We start from the raw sequence: 18,117 nt of genomic DNA, 5'->3' as shown, positions 1-18,117 counted from the left end.
CAACACTGACCTATTTTATTTAAACACAAATTACTTGCAAATCTGGTACTGGATAATAGTTTCCAGGTGAAAAACAGGAATTGATTCTTGTGTTATAGTCACTGTACTTCAAGACTAAGAAAGATGGGAAAGACAGAAAAATAGACACAATTCTTTTCAGACACAAAACTAAGTACAAAAAAGGCAAATTAACCAATCAGTTGAAGAGAAGTGGACTATTTCCATGGAATAGATCTATGCCATTGCTCTAATTTAATTTAAATCTCAAGGAATTATGAGAAATATGATGCTGCAAATATTTAATTCAGAAACATCTGCCAAGTCCGTCTCTGCATTTTTGATGGAGTTCTGCAGATTGATTCCAAAGTTGCTGGTAACCACAACAGCACATTTCAAACTCCATAATGACCTTGGGAAGCTGTCACTCACCACGCATTCTCCACGAACGCAAATGCTGTAGGGATCTTTATAGGAACAGCGAGTCCCATCATGTGCCAACTGTTTCATATAAGCAACATCTCCGGTTTCTTTGGACTGGCAGTACAGGTGACATCTCTTATTAGCTGCATAGCAAGGAAAGAGAAGTAACTGCATAAATTAACAGCAATCCAGATGTGCTTCAGGAAAATATCCCACTAAAGGAGTGAAGACAATATGACAGAAATAGAAAGGACCTTAAACAGACAGCTGTGCGGGGACAAAAAGCAACTTATCTGCTTTTCTGGGAATTACGTGCCTATCACTATGAGATATTCTCACAGAAATCAGTTCCTTTCTGAAGAGGCTCCTTTCAAGTGAGCTAGGAAGCTGCCTTTGTGCTTTAAGCTGTCCTTGTCACTCAAGGTAAACTACTGGGTTAGGATTAATGTCAGCAATGAAGACTGACAGAATCAGGCTGAGGCATATCTATAAGAGTTGGAAAATGCTAAGAAGGACTTCTGAAGTAGTGCCATTAGAAAAACACTGTTAATACTTTCAGTGGAAGTAACTAGCAGCAGCCACAATTAAACATTAACACTTTGCACTCAGGTAGATGAACAGCTACATGGAAGAGAGGGCAGGAAGAGTCTGTCACGACCCAGCCAGCAGCTTTCCATGCTTTGCCCCAACAGCAGAGAGCCAGAGCTTGCCAGTGCAGTGTGTTAAATGCTACCAGCACCCACCAGCTATTCCAGCAGGAGCTGAGGGCCTCAAGCCTCTTGCTACATCATGTTCTCACTAAGAGAAGGATGAAACTCAGGGGAAGCTAGTTAGCCTAGGGTTAGGGAAATTATAACTGTCTCGCATGGCACTCCCCCTTTTCCTCTAGGGCCATCCTTTTTTCCTGCTTTTTAGTCTCACCACTCCCTGACACACTGGTTATTTCTAGTCTTTTTATGGCTGAATGAACAAGATCCCCCACAAGCTCTGTGAGATTCCAGGACTGATCTGTGAGAAAGGCAAATAACAGAACTTACAGTCAGGATGTTCATATGGCAGCCAGTGGTGTTTGCTGTTCTGATACTCAAAGTGGGAATTGCGTTGCTGACATTGCTGCGCTCTGAAGTCCTCAAAGTGCTTTGGACACTCCTCTGTATTGCAAAGTTGAAACTCAAAATTGACACCGGCACAGTCTTCACCTCCATTAATGGGCCTGTGAAGAGAAAATATTCAAGAGATTCTAAAACCCTCTGGACACTAGGTCTGGGGATTTTTCTTCTTTCTTAAGTGAAATTTCACTCTATTTTAAGAGACAATTTTGCAAAAAAGGGGTATGAAGTGACAGAAATGGAACCAGAGCTGTTACAGGGCACAGCTACACACTTGCAGTATAACCTTTGTGCTTGCCTGTGCAGAGGCTGAAATGCAAAAGTAATACATGAGCACATATATGCTGCCAATAGTTGATTTACAATTAGAGAATATCTAGGTTTACCCTGCAGCTTGCTGAGGTCACACAGTACATACTTTTGACTGTCTTACACATCAACTATCAACCTTGGGATGGTTTTCCACAGGCTTTCCTTTGGAAATTCTTGAATACTCCAAAAATAACCCTGGCTCCCTGCAAAAAGCCATGTTTCAAGGGGCTTGACCAGAATGTGAATTTTGGCAGACAAAACATAAATGTCACTTAAACTGATGCCTATAACAATTCCACTTGACTGGAACTACCATCTAGACAGAAGACCTACATTGGACTGTTGCACTGGCGCGTTCGAAAGCGAACTCCAGTTCCACAGGTTCGTGAGCAGGAGCCAAACTTTGTCCAGGGTCCCCAGCTGCCATCCTGCTTCAGCTGGTTAGTGTTCTTCCACATGCAGTGACCTTTATAGCACCACTGAGAAGTTGGGCAAGGAAAACAGATGAGAACAGAAACAAAAAACAAACCAACTGTATAAATGTGGTAAAATATAAAAGAATACAGAAGTGATCGCATGGGCTGAGAAAGGACATCTGAGAGAATAGACTGCAAGCAGGGACTTTCCAGAGGACAAAGGGAATGAGGGTTTATGTACTTGGGGTCTGAGGGTACCTGATCCCCAATCGTTCCATGGGCGGGTACAGGAAGCTCAATATTTTCCACCCCACTCTCCACTTAAGTAAGTCTTTGTAGCATTTGAGTCTTAGTCGCTACCACCTTAAAAAAGTAATTTTAATGTTCTGAATATTAGCAGGATAAACATTTTGCTGAGGAATAGTGTGTATTGTTGGTTTTCTTTTCCCTTCGTAGTGGCCAAATATCATGCTTACACAAATGGGCTGGAACAGAGGACTAGTCACTGAGCAGTGTGTACTTTTGATGCTTGTTAGAGCATATGCAGCTGGTATAATTTGCTTTCGTGTATCTCAAAATACAGGAAATCTGCTAAACAAACATTTATCTGAGCATAATTTTATAATTAAAAATGAATTAGCAGCAGGACACCCATTAATGGGCATACAAAAGGGAAAAAAAAAGAGCTAATCCTAAGCCTACACAAATATTTAGCTATGGGATGTCTGGACCACAAGCACTAAGAAGCAGTCCTACAGTGACGGCATTATCTGCTACCATGGCACATCGCACTTGGTATGGTCCATTATCTGCTCATGGCACTTTATGGACACTTGGCAGATGAGACAAGAATACAAAAAACCACAACAAAACGGCTACAGAAGAGGGAGGCTAGAAGTGGGCTGTGGTTTCAATGTCCAAAATTTATTTGTACTATGGTAACCCTTCACAGTTCACAGAACATCAAAAAGGGAGAGCACAGCTCCCTCTTTTGCCTTCCTCTGGCTCCATTCAGGGGATGCTAGGCAATTCCTTGTCTTCCCCTGTGCCTTTCAACCCAAATAAATGTTTGGGTTTTTTTGTTTTTTTTTTCCTTCTTCGATTTAAACATAGCAAAAACACAATACTCACTTTCCCAGGGGCACATTCTGTGCCATCGAGTGGAGGTCCTTTCTTAGTCTTACAGAAATATGGGTTATCTGGATGGCTACACCACAACTGCTTGCATGGGTCAAAGGTTCGGAACTGAAATGCAGAACATTTATGAGACAAAACTCAAAATTAGATTATTAATACTTTTCAGATAAGTATTCAACCCACCCAGTCAGTTCATCTTGAACACATGAATACCCACAAGTACAGTATCTTCATAAAGAAAAGGGCACTGCTTATTCTCTGCATCCTCTAGCCCTGAGCTGGTGGCGTGAAGAAAGGTGGAGACACGAAGAAGTAGGAAGAAAGTGAGTTTTTTTCCCTTCTTCCTTAGGATCAATACCACAAGTCTGTGTCATGTGGACTGTGTTGCTGTCCACTTGACTGTTAAATCAAATTACCCAGAGGACTGTGTTCCACCCATAAATATCTCTCTCCTCCTTATAGATCTGTTTAAACTATTCCATTAACTGCTCTTCAATTAGGAGAAAATGCATATATTTGCAGCTTTTAAATAAGGCCAGACACCAACTTGCTAAACGGACTTTTGTCTTCACCATGACTGCCTTGGACATACCGCTGTGCACATTTTATAGCCAACGCCAAAATCAAAGCGGCACTGTTCATCCATGGAATAATTGATGCCTGGCAGTTCAGGAAGTTTAGGCCAATCATGTTTGAAAGGGTCATCAAGAAGACAGTCGTATGAGCTGTGGAAAGATACACAGGAAAAAAAAAAGTAATCATGAGATGTGGTGGTTTTTTTCTTGATCAGCAAGATCCAAGTGCTTATTCTTAGTAAGGCAATATTCCTTTTCTCTGACCTGTTTGCTGTCCTGTTTACTTATAGTTATTGCTCCCCAAAGTATCACAGTCCCTTCTACAGGAATACTGCCTAGTGCAACATGACAGACCATTGGGTGGGAAGATCCTACAGCAAAATCCCTGCATTTGCTGAAGACTGTGGAGAAGCATCTCCAGGTCTTCCCTGCCCTTGCAAAACACAAAATTTGCACTTTACATTCCTGTCACTAGAGGAAGAAAACAAACACTTCCCCACTCTCAGTGCCAGAGGGCAACATCTCAATGTGCTTCAACTTGAAGTAGGATTCCTAATATAATGCCTAACCCAAAGCATGTTGAAGTCACATGGAGACTTTCCACTGACTTCATGGAGCTTTGAAACAGAACAGCAGTCTGAAAACAAGCCTTCTTATCCAAAACTTACTGTATTCACAGGGCTGAAGCCCTGCCTATGCAAAGGGCAAGAACAAGGCTTGCTTTTTCCTCATTCCTGTTTAACTCTGAGGTCTCAAAATAACAATACTGGTGGGCTGCTCCTCCTGCACTAAGGTAGTTCACTTGAAGCTCTAAGGTCTCGATCAATTACTATTTTATGCTTTGTGTTATGAATAAGGTCTCATCTGTAGGAGATGTGGGTCAGCTCATGAAGTTTTCACTCAGTTTTGACTGGCAAAACCAGCCACTTGCAATGGAGAATGAAGCCTAAGTAAGAATTGGATGAAGAGTAGCTCTGAGGCCCCTGTAAGGCTGTGTTTATAAAAAGAGCTTTCACAGTCAAGAATCCAGTTTATGACACTTGTGCCTGTTCTTCCGCACTGGCGTTGCCTCTCATTTCCTCTCTGCTGTCTAGCAGAGGGCAGCACACTGGCCCCACATCCCAGGAACTGCAAAGACTTCTCTTGCCTTTAGTAAAACAACTATCGCTGAGTGCTGACAGGTCCTTACTGTATATATCTTTTGAGCTCTTGGCCGCTGCATCTGGACCAGTGGTAACGATGAAAGGCAGCCTGCACCAAGGGAGCCATAACACTCCCCATTGCTGTCTCATCCCCACATCTGTTCCCTTGCCCATCGTGCTCCATTCCCAGCCTGTAACAAAGAACCAGTATCAGAGCCTAGGCAGTTTCTGCTCTTCAGCTGGTAAAAATGCTGTAAAGAAAACAGTTTCTCATGCACATGTAATGATGCAAAATGAAATTGTTCTTAGCGTTCTATAGATATCACCTGTATTTCAAATGGATCTTCTCTGATGCCAAAAGGTAAGGACTCTCTGAATTTTCTTTCATTTATACTTTAATTGTTAATACCAGGAATGAACTAACTAGATGATGATGACTTCCTATGCCTCAGAAGAAGGAAAACAGTTATTCTGCTTGTTAGGGAGCAGATCATTCTGACATTTAACTGTTCATGTTTGTATAGTCATTTATCAAAAGCACCTATTTAAACACAGAGCTAACACAGTTACCAGGTTGCATCTCCACAGAGCTAACATGGTTAGCATGCTGCATCTCCAAGTGTGCATCTGGTACAACTTAATACACAAGTGACTCGGTCATCTCCAGTTTTGCTAAATTGCTCCTATATTACTTGGACACTGTCAGAAAAACCTAAGTAGCCTGCACTGCTTAAGGAAGATAAAAATGAGACCCTCAGTGCTTGACATCCATTCATCCAGACAGCTGAGATCTTTGCTTAATCAGTTACTCTCAACCTAACATCTTATCATTCTTGAAGAAGTGCCCAATCTAACAAATTAGGACTTTCAATGAGAAGAAAGAAGATGCTTGACAAGCTACTGTCTCCACTGCTTGGGCATTCCACCTTTCTTACTGATCTCTTCCTCATTCTCACCCTACAGAAAGCAAGCTCCCCCTCTCTCTTCCCCTTTCCCTTCTTCACCTACTTACCTCTTCATTGATGAAACCACTGATGCATTCGAAGGGGATAGAAATCAAAACAGTATAGCTTTCTTATAGCCATTAAAATTAAACCACCTGAGGCAAGCAGGAGATGAAGCACCATATTTTCTTGGTAATCTAACATTAAAAGTTAGACTTACACATGACCAGTTTCATGAGCAACAACAAAAGCTGATGAAAACCCATCCTCATGGTTGAGAGTACAGCTACGGACAGGGTGACACATGCCAGTAACAGGTGCATATCCTGTTGAAAGAAAGCATGTCTGATTTATTTACCCATTACGTTGATTTTAAGTGAGACACCCCAATAAATTTACTACCTGAGAAGAAGCGAGGATTCCTTTCCTTTGATTGTCATTTTTCTCTCTCTCTTTGCAATTGTTGTCAAACAGAGGAAATGGCTCTGACAGACTGAGACTGATTCCACAGACATCTGTGTTATTTCAGGCACTTACAAATTTATCACCAAAAATGTACAAGGTTCCCATACAATTAAAGGGTAGAGCTGTAGGCTGAGGTTTTTCGCCCGTACTTGTATTAGTACCTTCATGTGCATAGTGCTTGTCTTTTCCTCAGCAAAAGCTAAAATCTTTCTGAAGACATGGAAGTCTGCCTGACATCTCATCCCAAACAGTTTTACTCCAGGCCTGATAGTCAAGACCTGAAGGAGAAATCAGACCCTGAAATGTGAAGGGAGCATGGAGATACTGAACACAAATATCTAAAGCATCTCTGGCTGAATAGCCAAAACACAGTACATTTTTCAATAAGCTACCTGGAAAAGCAGAAATTTACTTCAGACAATATGGGTTCGCCAGCAAATGAGCACAAAAACTGTCTTGCCGAAGGGCATTTCTGACTGAAAGCAGGTCAGTCTTACCTTGGTGCTAGGTGAAGATTTGTAAGCTCTGGACATTAGAGCTGAATGTACTACTGACACTGCATTAAATTATATACGTATTACACTGCTTCTGCATGACTGGATAGTGCATGGGGGCCTTTTCTTCACAGGTATGTTGCAGGATTTGAGTCTGAAGGTGCAGAGGATGGGTGCAGCACTAGAGTAGACTCTGGTGGCTGGCAGAAGGGTTGGAGCCACAGAACCAGTTGCAGTGCTGGAGCAGGGCATGAAGCAGCAGGAGAAGCTCTGGGGTTTTATTATAGGAATGTCTAGGGACTGACACAGGGAACATTCAAGGAGCAAGCAGGACTGTTGGTGTGTTCAAGGAAAATGAGGCATAGAAGGCAGAGGGTGTTTTTGAATGCCTAATACTAGATTTATTGCATTGGAAGCCATTACATTTAGTAAGAGTGCTTTGCTTCAGAAATTGCTCTATTTTCTAGTCCCTTTTTTCTACCTGCAAGTAGAAACAAGAAATGTGCACAGCCACAGGAACCCTCAGTCCTACCACAGACCACAGCATAAGAGATGAAAGTGCTTGTTTGGTCTGGAGAAATCATTACAGGATGCACATTCTGTAGTGTAGCTACATGAGAACCAATGAAATGAAAAAAGGGATCAATTTGTTGCAGTGCTGCATAGAGCAGCAAAATTTTAGAACTCAGGCAGACTCATTTATCTGCATTGAATTTTTGTGAATTTACTTCCCATTATCATCAGTTCCTTGAGTCAGAAAGATTAATGCAGGTATCAAAGTAACTAGTATGCTATCTAGAAAAAGAAATCTACAGTGAACAATGCAATAAAATAAAAGCAAAGTTGAATGCAAAGTGCATTGAGCATTTCTAGTGATCCCTGCACACACACACACATCCCTGGTATTTGAAGAAGGTAAATAGCTATTCGCTTACATCTCTCAAATAAGAAACTTAGTTTTCTACAGTTAGATAGAAATGGCAAGGACTACCATGGTAAGGTCTACTTCCTTTTTTAAAAGCATGTAGCTTGAATGGGAGGAAGGACTTTCTCTCCACAAGAGAGCAATGAGTACATGATCAGGCTGTCCATGTGGGCCTTTCCTAGAGCCAGAAGAGGGAACTGAAAGTTATGACGTGTACATGCTTTCCCCAACAGGATGGGGTTTCAATATATCTTTAAAACTGAACACTGCCTTAACTATTTGCTGAATGAATTCCTATGTTGCTTATTGTCTCAGGATCATATAACAAGCCAGTTTTCAAATTTTCCCCTTTTCTGGCAGGCACCAGCCAAAAAGCACTGAGTCCAGAGAGTTTTGCTTCCAGCAGCTGCATTACCTTGCATACCAGCCGGCCCAAAATCTTGCCTGGTTAAGAAGATGGCATGATCGTGGTGCTCAGAGTGATTGGGGTCTGACTTCTGCTGCTGATATGCCCAGCGGCAAACATTCTCCAAGCTTCTTGATGGATTCCCCCTTTCAATCAAGCTAACGGACTGAAAGAACAACAGATTAGACCCAGGAGCTCCTCAAGGTAGGAAATTTCTCTATTCCTAAGACCCTGTCACTCTAAGTCATGATAACCTCCTTTCCTACGAGAAAAGAAAATGTGTATGTTAACTGTGACTGTGCATGTGTAATAGCACATCTTTAGGGTTTTTTTTGAAGACAGTGTTCATATCATCTCTGAAAATAATGGCCTTTCTGTGTAGAGCCTGTATGTGCAGAAGGAAGACACAAGATGTTAAGATTGAATCAGGGCATTTTTTTTTTTTTTTTGGTTGAAACTTGCTACCCTCTGGACTGCCAGACGACAGTGTGACTCGGTTGAAATAAGCTATGACAAAGTAGTTACACACACAGCCTGTGTGGAGGAAGTGAATAATATAAACACATAGGACAGTGCCTCAGCTGGTGCACAACTCTGTAGTGCCAGTAAATGTGTACTGATTAACACAGATTAAACATCTGTTTCTGTGAGACTTGCTACAGTGTGTGCTTACAAGCTCAAGAAATTTTCATTGCAAGACAAACATCAAACTGGTATTTTGACTGGTCCAAATTCAATACCTGAGTTAAATGGAACAGATATGATCTTTATCAAATGCTAAACAGCATTAGCACCTTCCTCTCATCCTGAACCATTTAACAAGCATTTGTTTCTAAACTCAGAGAGAACATTACAAGCAAAATCAACGTGTTGTTACATGTACTCTCTGTGGAGTACAAAGCGGAGAAGTGTTCTTTGATCCAATAAAAGGAGTGTATGCAAAATGAGGAAAGGGATAGTTACACTGGCAGACTGCTTGGAGGGAGTGCACCAGCAAGATGTGTTGGTCAACCAAAACAATTGCTTCTACAAAACGGATTTAATTCCCTGAGGACTCACAAAGGCAAGAACTGAGGCTGTAAGCCTGGGCAGGCTGCACCAGGCCTGCACCTGTGTCACAAAGGGACACCCATGATCAGCTTCAGGAATGAGGGCGCAAACACATTTACCACATGCCAAGCAGGTTCTCTGGAACCTGCTGTTCAGTTCTGTTTCCACAGCACTTCATGTGATTCCCATGGACTATAATTACAAAGAAAATGATGGCAGAGAACTGGTTCAAAGGCTTGCTTACCTTCGCATACCCCAACATGATCATTCGGACCAGCACAACATTTATGTGAACACCCAAGGATTCATCGTGGTAGATTTCATTCACCTGAGGAACAAAAAAAATAATTAAAAAAAAGATTGAAAAGAAAAAAATCACTGATGATACCAAGAGAAGTCCCAAGGCCATGTATATATTATTTCTTATACCACGACAGTCTTCTTAGAAGAGGATTCAAGTCTCAAATAATTTCTATGCAGTGAGAAATGTCATTACATAGCCCCTCACAGAGAACTTTCTGAAGCGCAAGTCAAGACCCCTCTCAAGTTTAACAGCCTTTGGATCAGGGCCAATAGAAAAGTTGATCTGGGGAAAAAAAACATACTTTAAGTTCAAATCCTGAAAATTCTTATCTGAACGCTTCATTTCACTCATTTGATAAACATGATGAGGGAAATGAGGTTATTCCTGAAAGCAAGGCTATAGCAGTGTGAGTTCACTGAAGGAATTTAAAAGCAGTTAGACTTTGCTTTAACAATAGATAAAACTATCACTATCCATTCCACATGGCCACCTCTGCTATGTCATCTGGCCACTCCAGCTGTGGATGAATTCCAGATTCTGTTTCTGTTTGCTTCATCAATCTTTTGTCTCAATTCAATCAGTTTAAACACATGGGATTAGTATTATAACAAGGAGAGTGAGCAAGGATATTTTTGTTCTTTTTCTAAAAGATTCAGCTGCCAGTAGCTCTCACTCAAGGAACTGTGCTGTTAACTTCAGCATAGGCTTGTCCTAGGAAAAATACTTGAGGATTTGACTTAAAGCCATTTTTGCATTCTGAAGCTCTACATCGGGAAGGCAGAATATTTAGACAATGACTGAATAATGAGGTTCCGTCTCTGCACACATGTAGGCATGTGTTTAGCTTTAAAGACAGTACTCTTGATTCTAGATCAATCTTAAAATTAACGGGCAAAGCATTTCCAAATCCCAGACATGCTTTGGAAATTTTAATCTGAAAGTTTTAAAGTGAACGGTATTGCCAGAGGCATAAGCACTGTATTATACCTTACAGAGTAGTGGTATCTCCAAATATACTCGATTTCTGCAAGTTAATGCACCAACTGCATGAAAGCATGTGATGTTTATGTGATCTAGAAAGACTTACTACATTAAACACTACATTAAAACTACATTAAAAGACTTATTACATTAAAAACAACTTACTACCTTAGAAACAACTGCTAGCCTGAGAAAACACCCATCCGAAAGACCACCTCATGAGACTTCGAAACCCTCATCCTCAAGGAGTGCAGAAAACATACAGGAAAGAGCCCCCAGGGAGTCCTCATAAAACAGTCCACAGCTTTGCAGCAAAGTAGGTCTGCAGAGGTCTCCAGTGAGATCTGTACACATCATTTAAAGGCTGAATTTTGATTCTAGTCTAAGAAGATATTTCCAAAGCAAATAAAGATTAGATAGTCACTTCCTCTGTTAGTTCTAATGCTCCAATAAATTTTGGCCCCATTTACCACCTTCCAGCAACTCTCGCAAACCAATAACATCTCAAAGAAATGCTGTAGCCAGCAGTTTTGTGAAAATAAGCAGCTGATTACAAGTAATACTGCAGTTCCACTGAACAACTGAAATATCTCATAGTGGGTTTTGTTTTGAATAGTTTGTTTTTAGAAGCAACTAATGCTGCTGCCCTAATTTCTCAAGATAAATTAGAAGTATGTGGTCACTTTTGTACTAAGAAGAGTACTTGCGGAGGTGAAGCTAAAAACCACAGAATTATGCCGATAGATCAAAAATTGTTCTCCTTGAGTGAGGACCTTCCCTGTGTCTGGGAAGGTGAGAAATATTCTGCCATCAGAGTATAAATCTGCAGATCATCAATGAAGTTACTGATTCCCCTCAAAGCAAAATAAATATAATATTATGGGTAACTGGTGAAAAATAAACACTACTGTTCAGAGACTGGTATATTGGAGAAGGAGTTAGAGGTTTGATGTTTTCTTTTTCTTTTTCTTTTTTTTTTTTTTTTGAATGAGGCTAAACAGAACTTCCCTTTTCCTCTCATGAAAAAGGTCATTCTGAGTTGTCCAGACTGTGGGACCTGGCAGAATGATTTCAGTCCATGGTTTTTAAAAATGTAATCCCTTGTAGGACCAGCTGAGAATAGACTGTCAGCAGGACAGTTTTACAAGGAATGAACACGTAAGTCAGAGTGCCCGTCTTGTTAAGCAATTATCTCTCAGTTTGATCAGTCATTTCATATTTTCTCCCAGCTAATGCAACAGTATTGCTCCAACAAAGGTTTGTGTCAGAAAAAACATTAACAGTGTCCCTTATGCCAAGAAACAACAAGTATGACTTTCCTAGAGACAAAAAGGATCCTGGAATTGACTGAAAGATTCAAGTCTTCAAGATTTCTCCATAACACCATTTTTTACCCCACTACAGGATTCATATATATTCTTGTGACTTAGACACAGGAAATTTGGGAAACATGTTAGCTTGCTGGAAGGCCACAGATCTTAAAAAACAGTGCAGCAAACATCAGTGTAGACTGCAGCACTTTCCAACTGCTGTGACTGCATCTACACTGTGGTTAGAATGGCAAAATAAATTACATTTCAAGATACTGGTACAAAGCACATAGATAAATCACAGCCCAGTAAGCTTGATTTGCCTGATCCAAACTTGTGAAACATATCACAGATGTCCAACTGGCCACACAGCCTAAGGGGAAAGTGGCTGGATTCTCACCTGTTACAGAAATTGCTGCCTCTTGACCCACAGTCAACCATACATCCCCCAGCTACATTAGACGGTTTCTCTAAGTACCTTTTGCAGTATGAACTGTTGGTAGCTGGCCTTTCAAATTTGGGGCAGGCAGCCAGCCAGGTGCAGATGCATGGCTGGATTTGTACAGGTACCTCGCAATTTCCCTGTCAGGGCTGCCTACCAGCGCCCACTGACTCATCCTCCATGGTGCACAGGTAGGGGCTGCAGGCTAATCCAAGGCAATCCACAGCCTTTGCCAAGGGCTGAGATCCCAAATTACTTGGAGGAGTAAACCACCTTCCCAGCAAAGCCCCACCAATCATCACAGTCTCCTCCAACCATCTCCCAGATCTGCTCACATTAAGTGTCCCTTCTGGCTTTCAGCTGCAGGAGGACTAGGAGGGGTTGCGGCTGCCAGGTCAAAGCACCAAGAGACATGAGAATCCTGGACTCACCCTTGCTTTTTCCTTTTTTTATTACTGGTTGACCCAGACAGAGTTTGGTTTCCTATTCTGTGTTTCAGGTCTTGCCTGTAGCAACCTCCTTTAATATTTTTTGATGAAAATCTCAGTATGAGAACAGTATGACCTTGATTACCAGCTCTTAATTTCCCTCTCTTAGAATGGATGGCATCTTTGATGACTTTTCTAAGTTACCAAGATATTTCAATAGAAATAATTTAGGAGTAACTGAACAGGCTGAGGAAGGTTACAGAAGTTTCTTCGCTGACAACTTCCTGTGTCTGCCCACTCACAGCAAGTTCTCTGCTTACAGCAATGCTTCATTTGACGTGCTCTGGGGACCATATAGCTTCAATAACTTTCTGTTTGTGCCTTGTTGAAACTAGTTACATTCCTGTGTACAACTTGCATGAAACAAAGTGCAGTTTCTGAATTAGTATTCTGCAATGAGGAGAGTTGAGTAATTCAGAATTTAATGATTAATGCCATCAGTTGCCTTATTGTTCACATCACTGGAAATGAAACAGCTTTGAAAAAAATAGTCATCTACTGGTCTGCTGACTATCCATATGAATAAATCACTAGATTAAATGGCAAGGAGTGTGTTGAGCTCTTTTAGAGACACCTTCATGTGCCACCATTTGTCTTTACCATAGGCTGAGGGAAATAGTAGATTAAAAATGATGTAAACTGATATGCAAGAGAAGTGAATGCTTGATGATAGTATCCTATAGAAACAGCTCCCTAACTAATAACCTTGATAGACAACAGCTAAGCTATAAGCCTGACAGCATCAAATATTTGTGTTAATGTTCAGGGTTGTGAAGTGCAGCTTTGAAGGAAAAACAGCTGACATAGCCTCTTCAGTCTTGTGATGAAGTGAGAGGGCTTGGGCCATTCTCGAAGCCATGCAATTCAGCTCCACAGCATAACCCATCAGCTGGATGACAGGCAAGAGCAACAACTCCAAACTCATGAGAAAAACTCACCGCTGATGGAACACGCTATCTGCCTGTAAAGAACATCCCTCAGTGCTCACTGTGATGTTGAAATGTGAGGAAATAAAGCAGAAATTTTCTTCTGAACTGTGCCACTCAAGCACACCCACTTAGCACAGAAGCTAGGCTAGAAGATGACTGTTCAATGGCATCAAGTGAGAGCGCAAGCTGCATCCTCCTCTTCCTCCTCTTCCAATGCAACACCCAGCCCACAGCCCAGTCAAGTTGGCAACAAGACTCCCGCTGCCTCCTGTGAGATTTTTTGTAGATGTCCAGGCTCTGCAAACACTCACATACATTTAAACTCTGCAACAAAAAGAAGCCCCTCAGAAAGCCACTGAGCAGGGGCAAAAAAACCTGGCAAGAACAGTGCTGAACTTGGGCTACTCTGGCAACTTCACACAACTTTCTATTAAGAGAATTTTTAAAGCTTGATACTCTTCCGTGTCTATCATCTATCCCTGCATTTATTTTGTATCATCTTTTCTTCTTATTTCCTTTTTTTACCTGCATCTTGTTTTTATAAAGTCATATGAAAAAGATTACTGTTGTTAAAATATTTTCAGGAATCACTAGATTGTTCCAAAAGCATTCCTTCTAAAAGAGGTAATGATCTTACTGTAGTCAATGTACAGCTTCTCAGGGAAGAGGTGTCTCAGCTTGCTCAGGCTCTGTATTGACATATAGTCCCAGTAGATGGAGCCACAGACATCTAAGAAAACATGGAACAGCTCTGCTGTTGACAGTTAAATGTTTTTAAAACTAAAAAGCCAGCACTTTGAAATCATCTTCAATGAAGAGTTATTGTTGATGTTTCACGAGGTATGTGGTAAAAAGAAAATGATTCTTTGCAAGTACGGTATCAATAATATTTTGTTACTCACATGAACAATGACTTTTCATCTCAGATTTTCTGGATTCAAAAGTTTACTTGTTTCTACTTTTGCAAAAACTACATTAACTACTATTTCACACTCTTCAGCAATACAAATTACTCTTGGAGGTAAGCACCACCACAAGTCACTGCTCAGGGGAAATTGGCATTTCTGAAATGCTGCTAGCAAGAATAGTCTGGTAGATCTGCACAGAAAAAATGTTGCACATTACCTTACCTCATGCATGCTGTAGTTGGTCACCAGCATTAGCTCTCATTTCCATGTGGAACTGCACAGAAAAGAATGAACACTGATCTGACTCTTTTCCTTTATCCGAGGTAGTAACTGTCAGGCAAATGATCGGGTTAGAGACCAGAAAATGTCAGGATATCTCTCAAGTAATGTGTTTAGGCCATGCTATGCACTTCTAGACAGAGGCAGAAGTGAACAAGAAAGGCTCTTAGAGTCATGATTGTCTTACCTCTGTTGTAAAAAACGCAAAGAAGACCAACTGATGGATAGATAAGGAACTGCAGGTAGTGTGTGTGCACGGAGACCTCTGGCAGAAACTTTTATACATATCTGGGGCTCTCCCTACTTAAGTTAATCATAAGGTTCTTAGTGACTGCAGCACTGAGCAGTTCTGATATACACCTCCCTGAAACCACAGAATTATAATTAAATGTGGACTTCTTTTTTGTTGCTAAATTAGTAGTACTGATGGACAACAAACTACAATTGTTATTTAGAAAGAAGGAGATACACACAACACTGCAATGCTGAGTGGATAGTGATCACCAAAAGAGGAATTCTGTCAAAAGCAGTTGGAAATTTGAGAATGAAAGATGCATGGAAGTAGCACTCTCCTGGCCAATTTTGGATTATTCTCCAGAAAAAAAATAAAAGGATAGATATAAATACTGCCAAATCCCAAACCCACTTAGAATCCCCTAGTGAAACCTAGTGCTTTCTGTGCATATCTTTCTGATTTCAGTTACGTTAACCCAGGGACACTTTGTTTTAAGCAACCACCCAAGGGAGTAACAAATGTCAGTTGCCTAATGCAGGAGACGTTTACTTTCAGGTCTAACACAACAGTGCTGAAAACATCAAGCTTTTTTGAAGTGTCCAACTGTACTGGCTATCTCTTGCTGAAAACAATCACTATGAACGTTTCACCATTCTGTCTTTTTTACAGACTTTTTAAAGTCTTTTAAAGACATTTTTAAAGTGTTGTTTTTGTTTTTGTTTTTGTTTTTTTTTAAATCCTTTAAACTGAATGCAGTGTCATAAAGAGCTTTTATTTTTGCTAGAGGTTTCTCTTAGGTAGCATGGAGGAGAGCAAAGCAATGTTATGAGAGACAACATAACACAAATAAAAGAGCTTGCTGCAAAGCACCAGATATACTGACAGTGTCACATTTCCATAAAACATTAAACAGTGCTGAAAACTGATTTTCCTCTTGCAAGAAGTGACCTCAACACCAGTATGGCACAGCATTATGTGACAGACACAGAACTGAGCTCCTGACAGAGAGTCACTTATGAGATGGGTTTCCAGCTTCCAGAGCTGACCCTTAACATCTGTTTTAGATTCATCGCTGATGCTGTTTTTTCCAGCCTGCTTCTTATGCCAAGAGTACATACAAATTTTAAGTACAGGGAAACATCTCAGGCATTTCTTTAGCTGAAAATGAACCTCTATGCCTGGAGCTGCCAATGGCATGGCAAGGCTGTGCAGTGCTTGGTTCCCAGTGAGCCAGCTCTGGCACCAAGAGCAGTATGGTTGTGTCGGCACAGTGCCTGGGATAACCAGTCTTGGCATAGGTTTGAATGAATGTGATATAATGCTTTTTTGCACTTGAGCAAAATAGTGTTGCTTAAGATGCCTGTATATGTTTGTTCTCTTTAAGCTATGGTGGAGCTATCTTGCGTATGCTGCGTTACGTGTGGCAAAACTGTCTTTAACTTCCCTGCTTGGGAAGGCAAATCTCAGATCATTACCATCAGCTTTGCAAAAATCCCCACGAATGCTAGTAACATCTGTTACAAATTCTTTCTCACCCAGAACCTCCCACTTTTAGGAGAAGATGCAAGTCTACATATGCGAAAAAACCTAAAACTGAACCCAAAAGTCAGGTTCATGTCTGTCAAACAAATTCAGCTGTGCTGAACTGTGTGTGCTGGTGTCAGCAGTGTATTGGATTGCAACAGCTACACTCCCAGTGGCTGATAACCTAGGAGCAAGCGAAGACTTACTTGTGTGCTTTGTGTGTCCCTCAAGCCTAAAAAAGAAGATTCTACTAATAACAAAGATACACAGTTAGTAGACATACATTCATGGCCATGAAAGTCTTGCTGTCGATTCACCGGTGTCTCAGATCGTGCACAGAGCAGCCCAGGTTCAGTGGCTTGTTTTTCCTCAAAGAGCTTCACACCCAGCTCCCCAACACACCCCAGTCAAAGGCTTTCTGTGTGCATGTCAGAGGAGGAGAGGAAGTTATGATTAAATGCTTCGGGTTCTGGAACCAAAGGCACAGACATGACTCAACAGCCTCTTTTCATCAAATCAAGATTCTACAGTATCCATTTACTTACTGTTAGTGGCATATTGAATTACCAGTGATCTAAAACATACAAGTGCCCAACTACAGAAACAGTAGGAAAGGCATGAGACTGAACAAAGCTGCAGGTTGTAAACCTAGTAGACTAAATTCTGTTTTTCAGTTAAAATCTGTGTATATGTCTGGAGTTTCTTATTCCAGATTTATAGCACAGTATGATTCTGCACATAGTTATTATAATTCTACACAGAGTTATGCTGGAAAATATATCAGTTGGTTTAAATTCACATAGACAAGCTTTTTTTTTTTTTTCCTGTCAAATACTAGGCATTAGATTTTTAAACTGCTGGTCCTTATTTTTGGAGCTAGAAAAGGTGGGGCAGATTTTCAAAGATGTTTGGCATGTTTGTGCTCTTAGAAAAGTGAGTTTTTCTTTTAATGGACCTGGCTTAAAACATCTAAAAGCTAACTGGGATCTTATCATGAGACCATACCTGTGGGTACAGTTTGGTCCTGGCCCTGTACTTCCACTCAGCATTGAAGGATCTCATTTGTACCTAAGCAGTAGAGTCTTTCACACACATAGGATTTGTGTTGTTGGCAGCACAGCTCCTTATGAAGAGAGAGTCTATTTAGCTCACTGAGGCACTTGCAAAGGGAGCAAAGAGATCTTCTCTAGATATGGTAACATATTTTTAGTCTGAAACAGAAGAGGTAACAATTTTCAGCCTCAGGTCTCCATACCTGAGTAGCCACATGATGCAGTTGTTGCACAGTGTGCACTAAATGGGAGTGTTGCAATAAAGTCACA

General features: G+C 40.9%; 1 protein-coding gene across 1 annotated transcript in view; it reads right to left on the bottom strand.

Annotated features, from left to right (window-relative positions):
• The window catches only part of ADAMTS3 (ADAM metallopeptidase with thrombospondin type 1 motif 3), a gene marked incomplete at both ends in the record, with an annotated part of 129,455 nt that overhangs the window by 13,917 nt on the left and 97,421 nt on the right, over nt 1-18,117 (bottom strand). The window contains 9 exons of the mRNA XM_080343802.1: nt 430-563; nt 1,458-1,633; nt 2,175-2,320; nt 3,389-3,502; nt 3,987-4,119; nt 5,159-5,302; nt 6,276-6,381; nt 8,355-8,511; nt 9,640-9,723. Of these exons, the coding sequence (XP_080199928.1) occupies nt 430-563; nt 1,458-1,633; nt 2,175-2,320; nt 3,389-3,502; nt 3,987-4,119; nt 5,159-5,302; nt 6,276-6,381; nt 8,355-8,511; nt 9,640-9,723 (1,194 nt within the window). The remainder of the gene's footprint in view (nt 1-429; nt 564-1,457; nt 1,634-2,174; nt 2,321-3,388; nt 3,503-3,986; nt 4,120-5,158; nt 5,303-6,275; nt 6,382-8,354; nt 8,512-9,639; nt 9,724-18,117) is intronic.

This window comes from Nesoenas mayeri (genome assembly GCF_963082525.1).
Source record: "Nesoenas mayeri genome assembly, chromosome: 4".
Classification (NCBI taxonomy): Eukaryota; Metazoa; Chordata; class Aves; order Columbiformes; family Columbidae; genus Nesoenas; species Nesoenas mayeri.
This window is presented reverse-complemented; position numbering and strand designations above follow the sequence as displayed.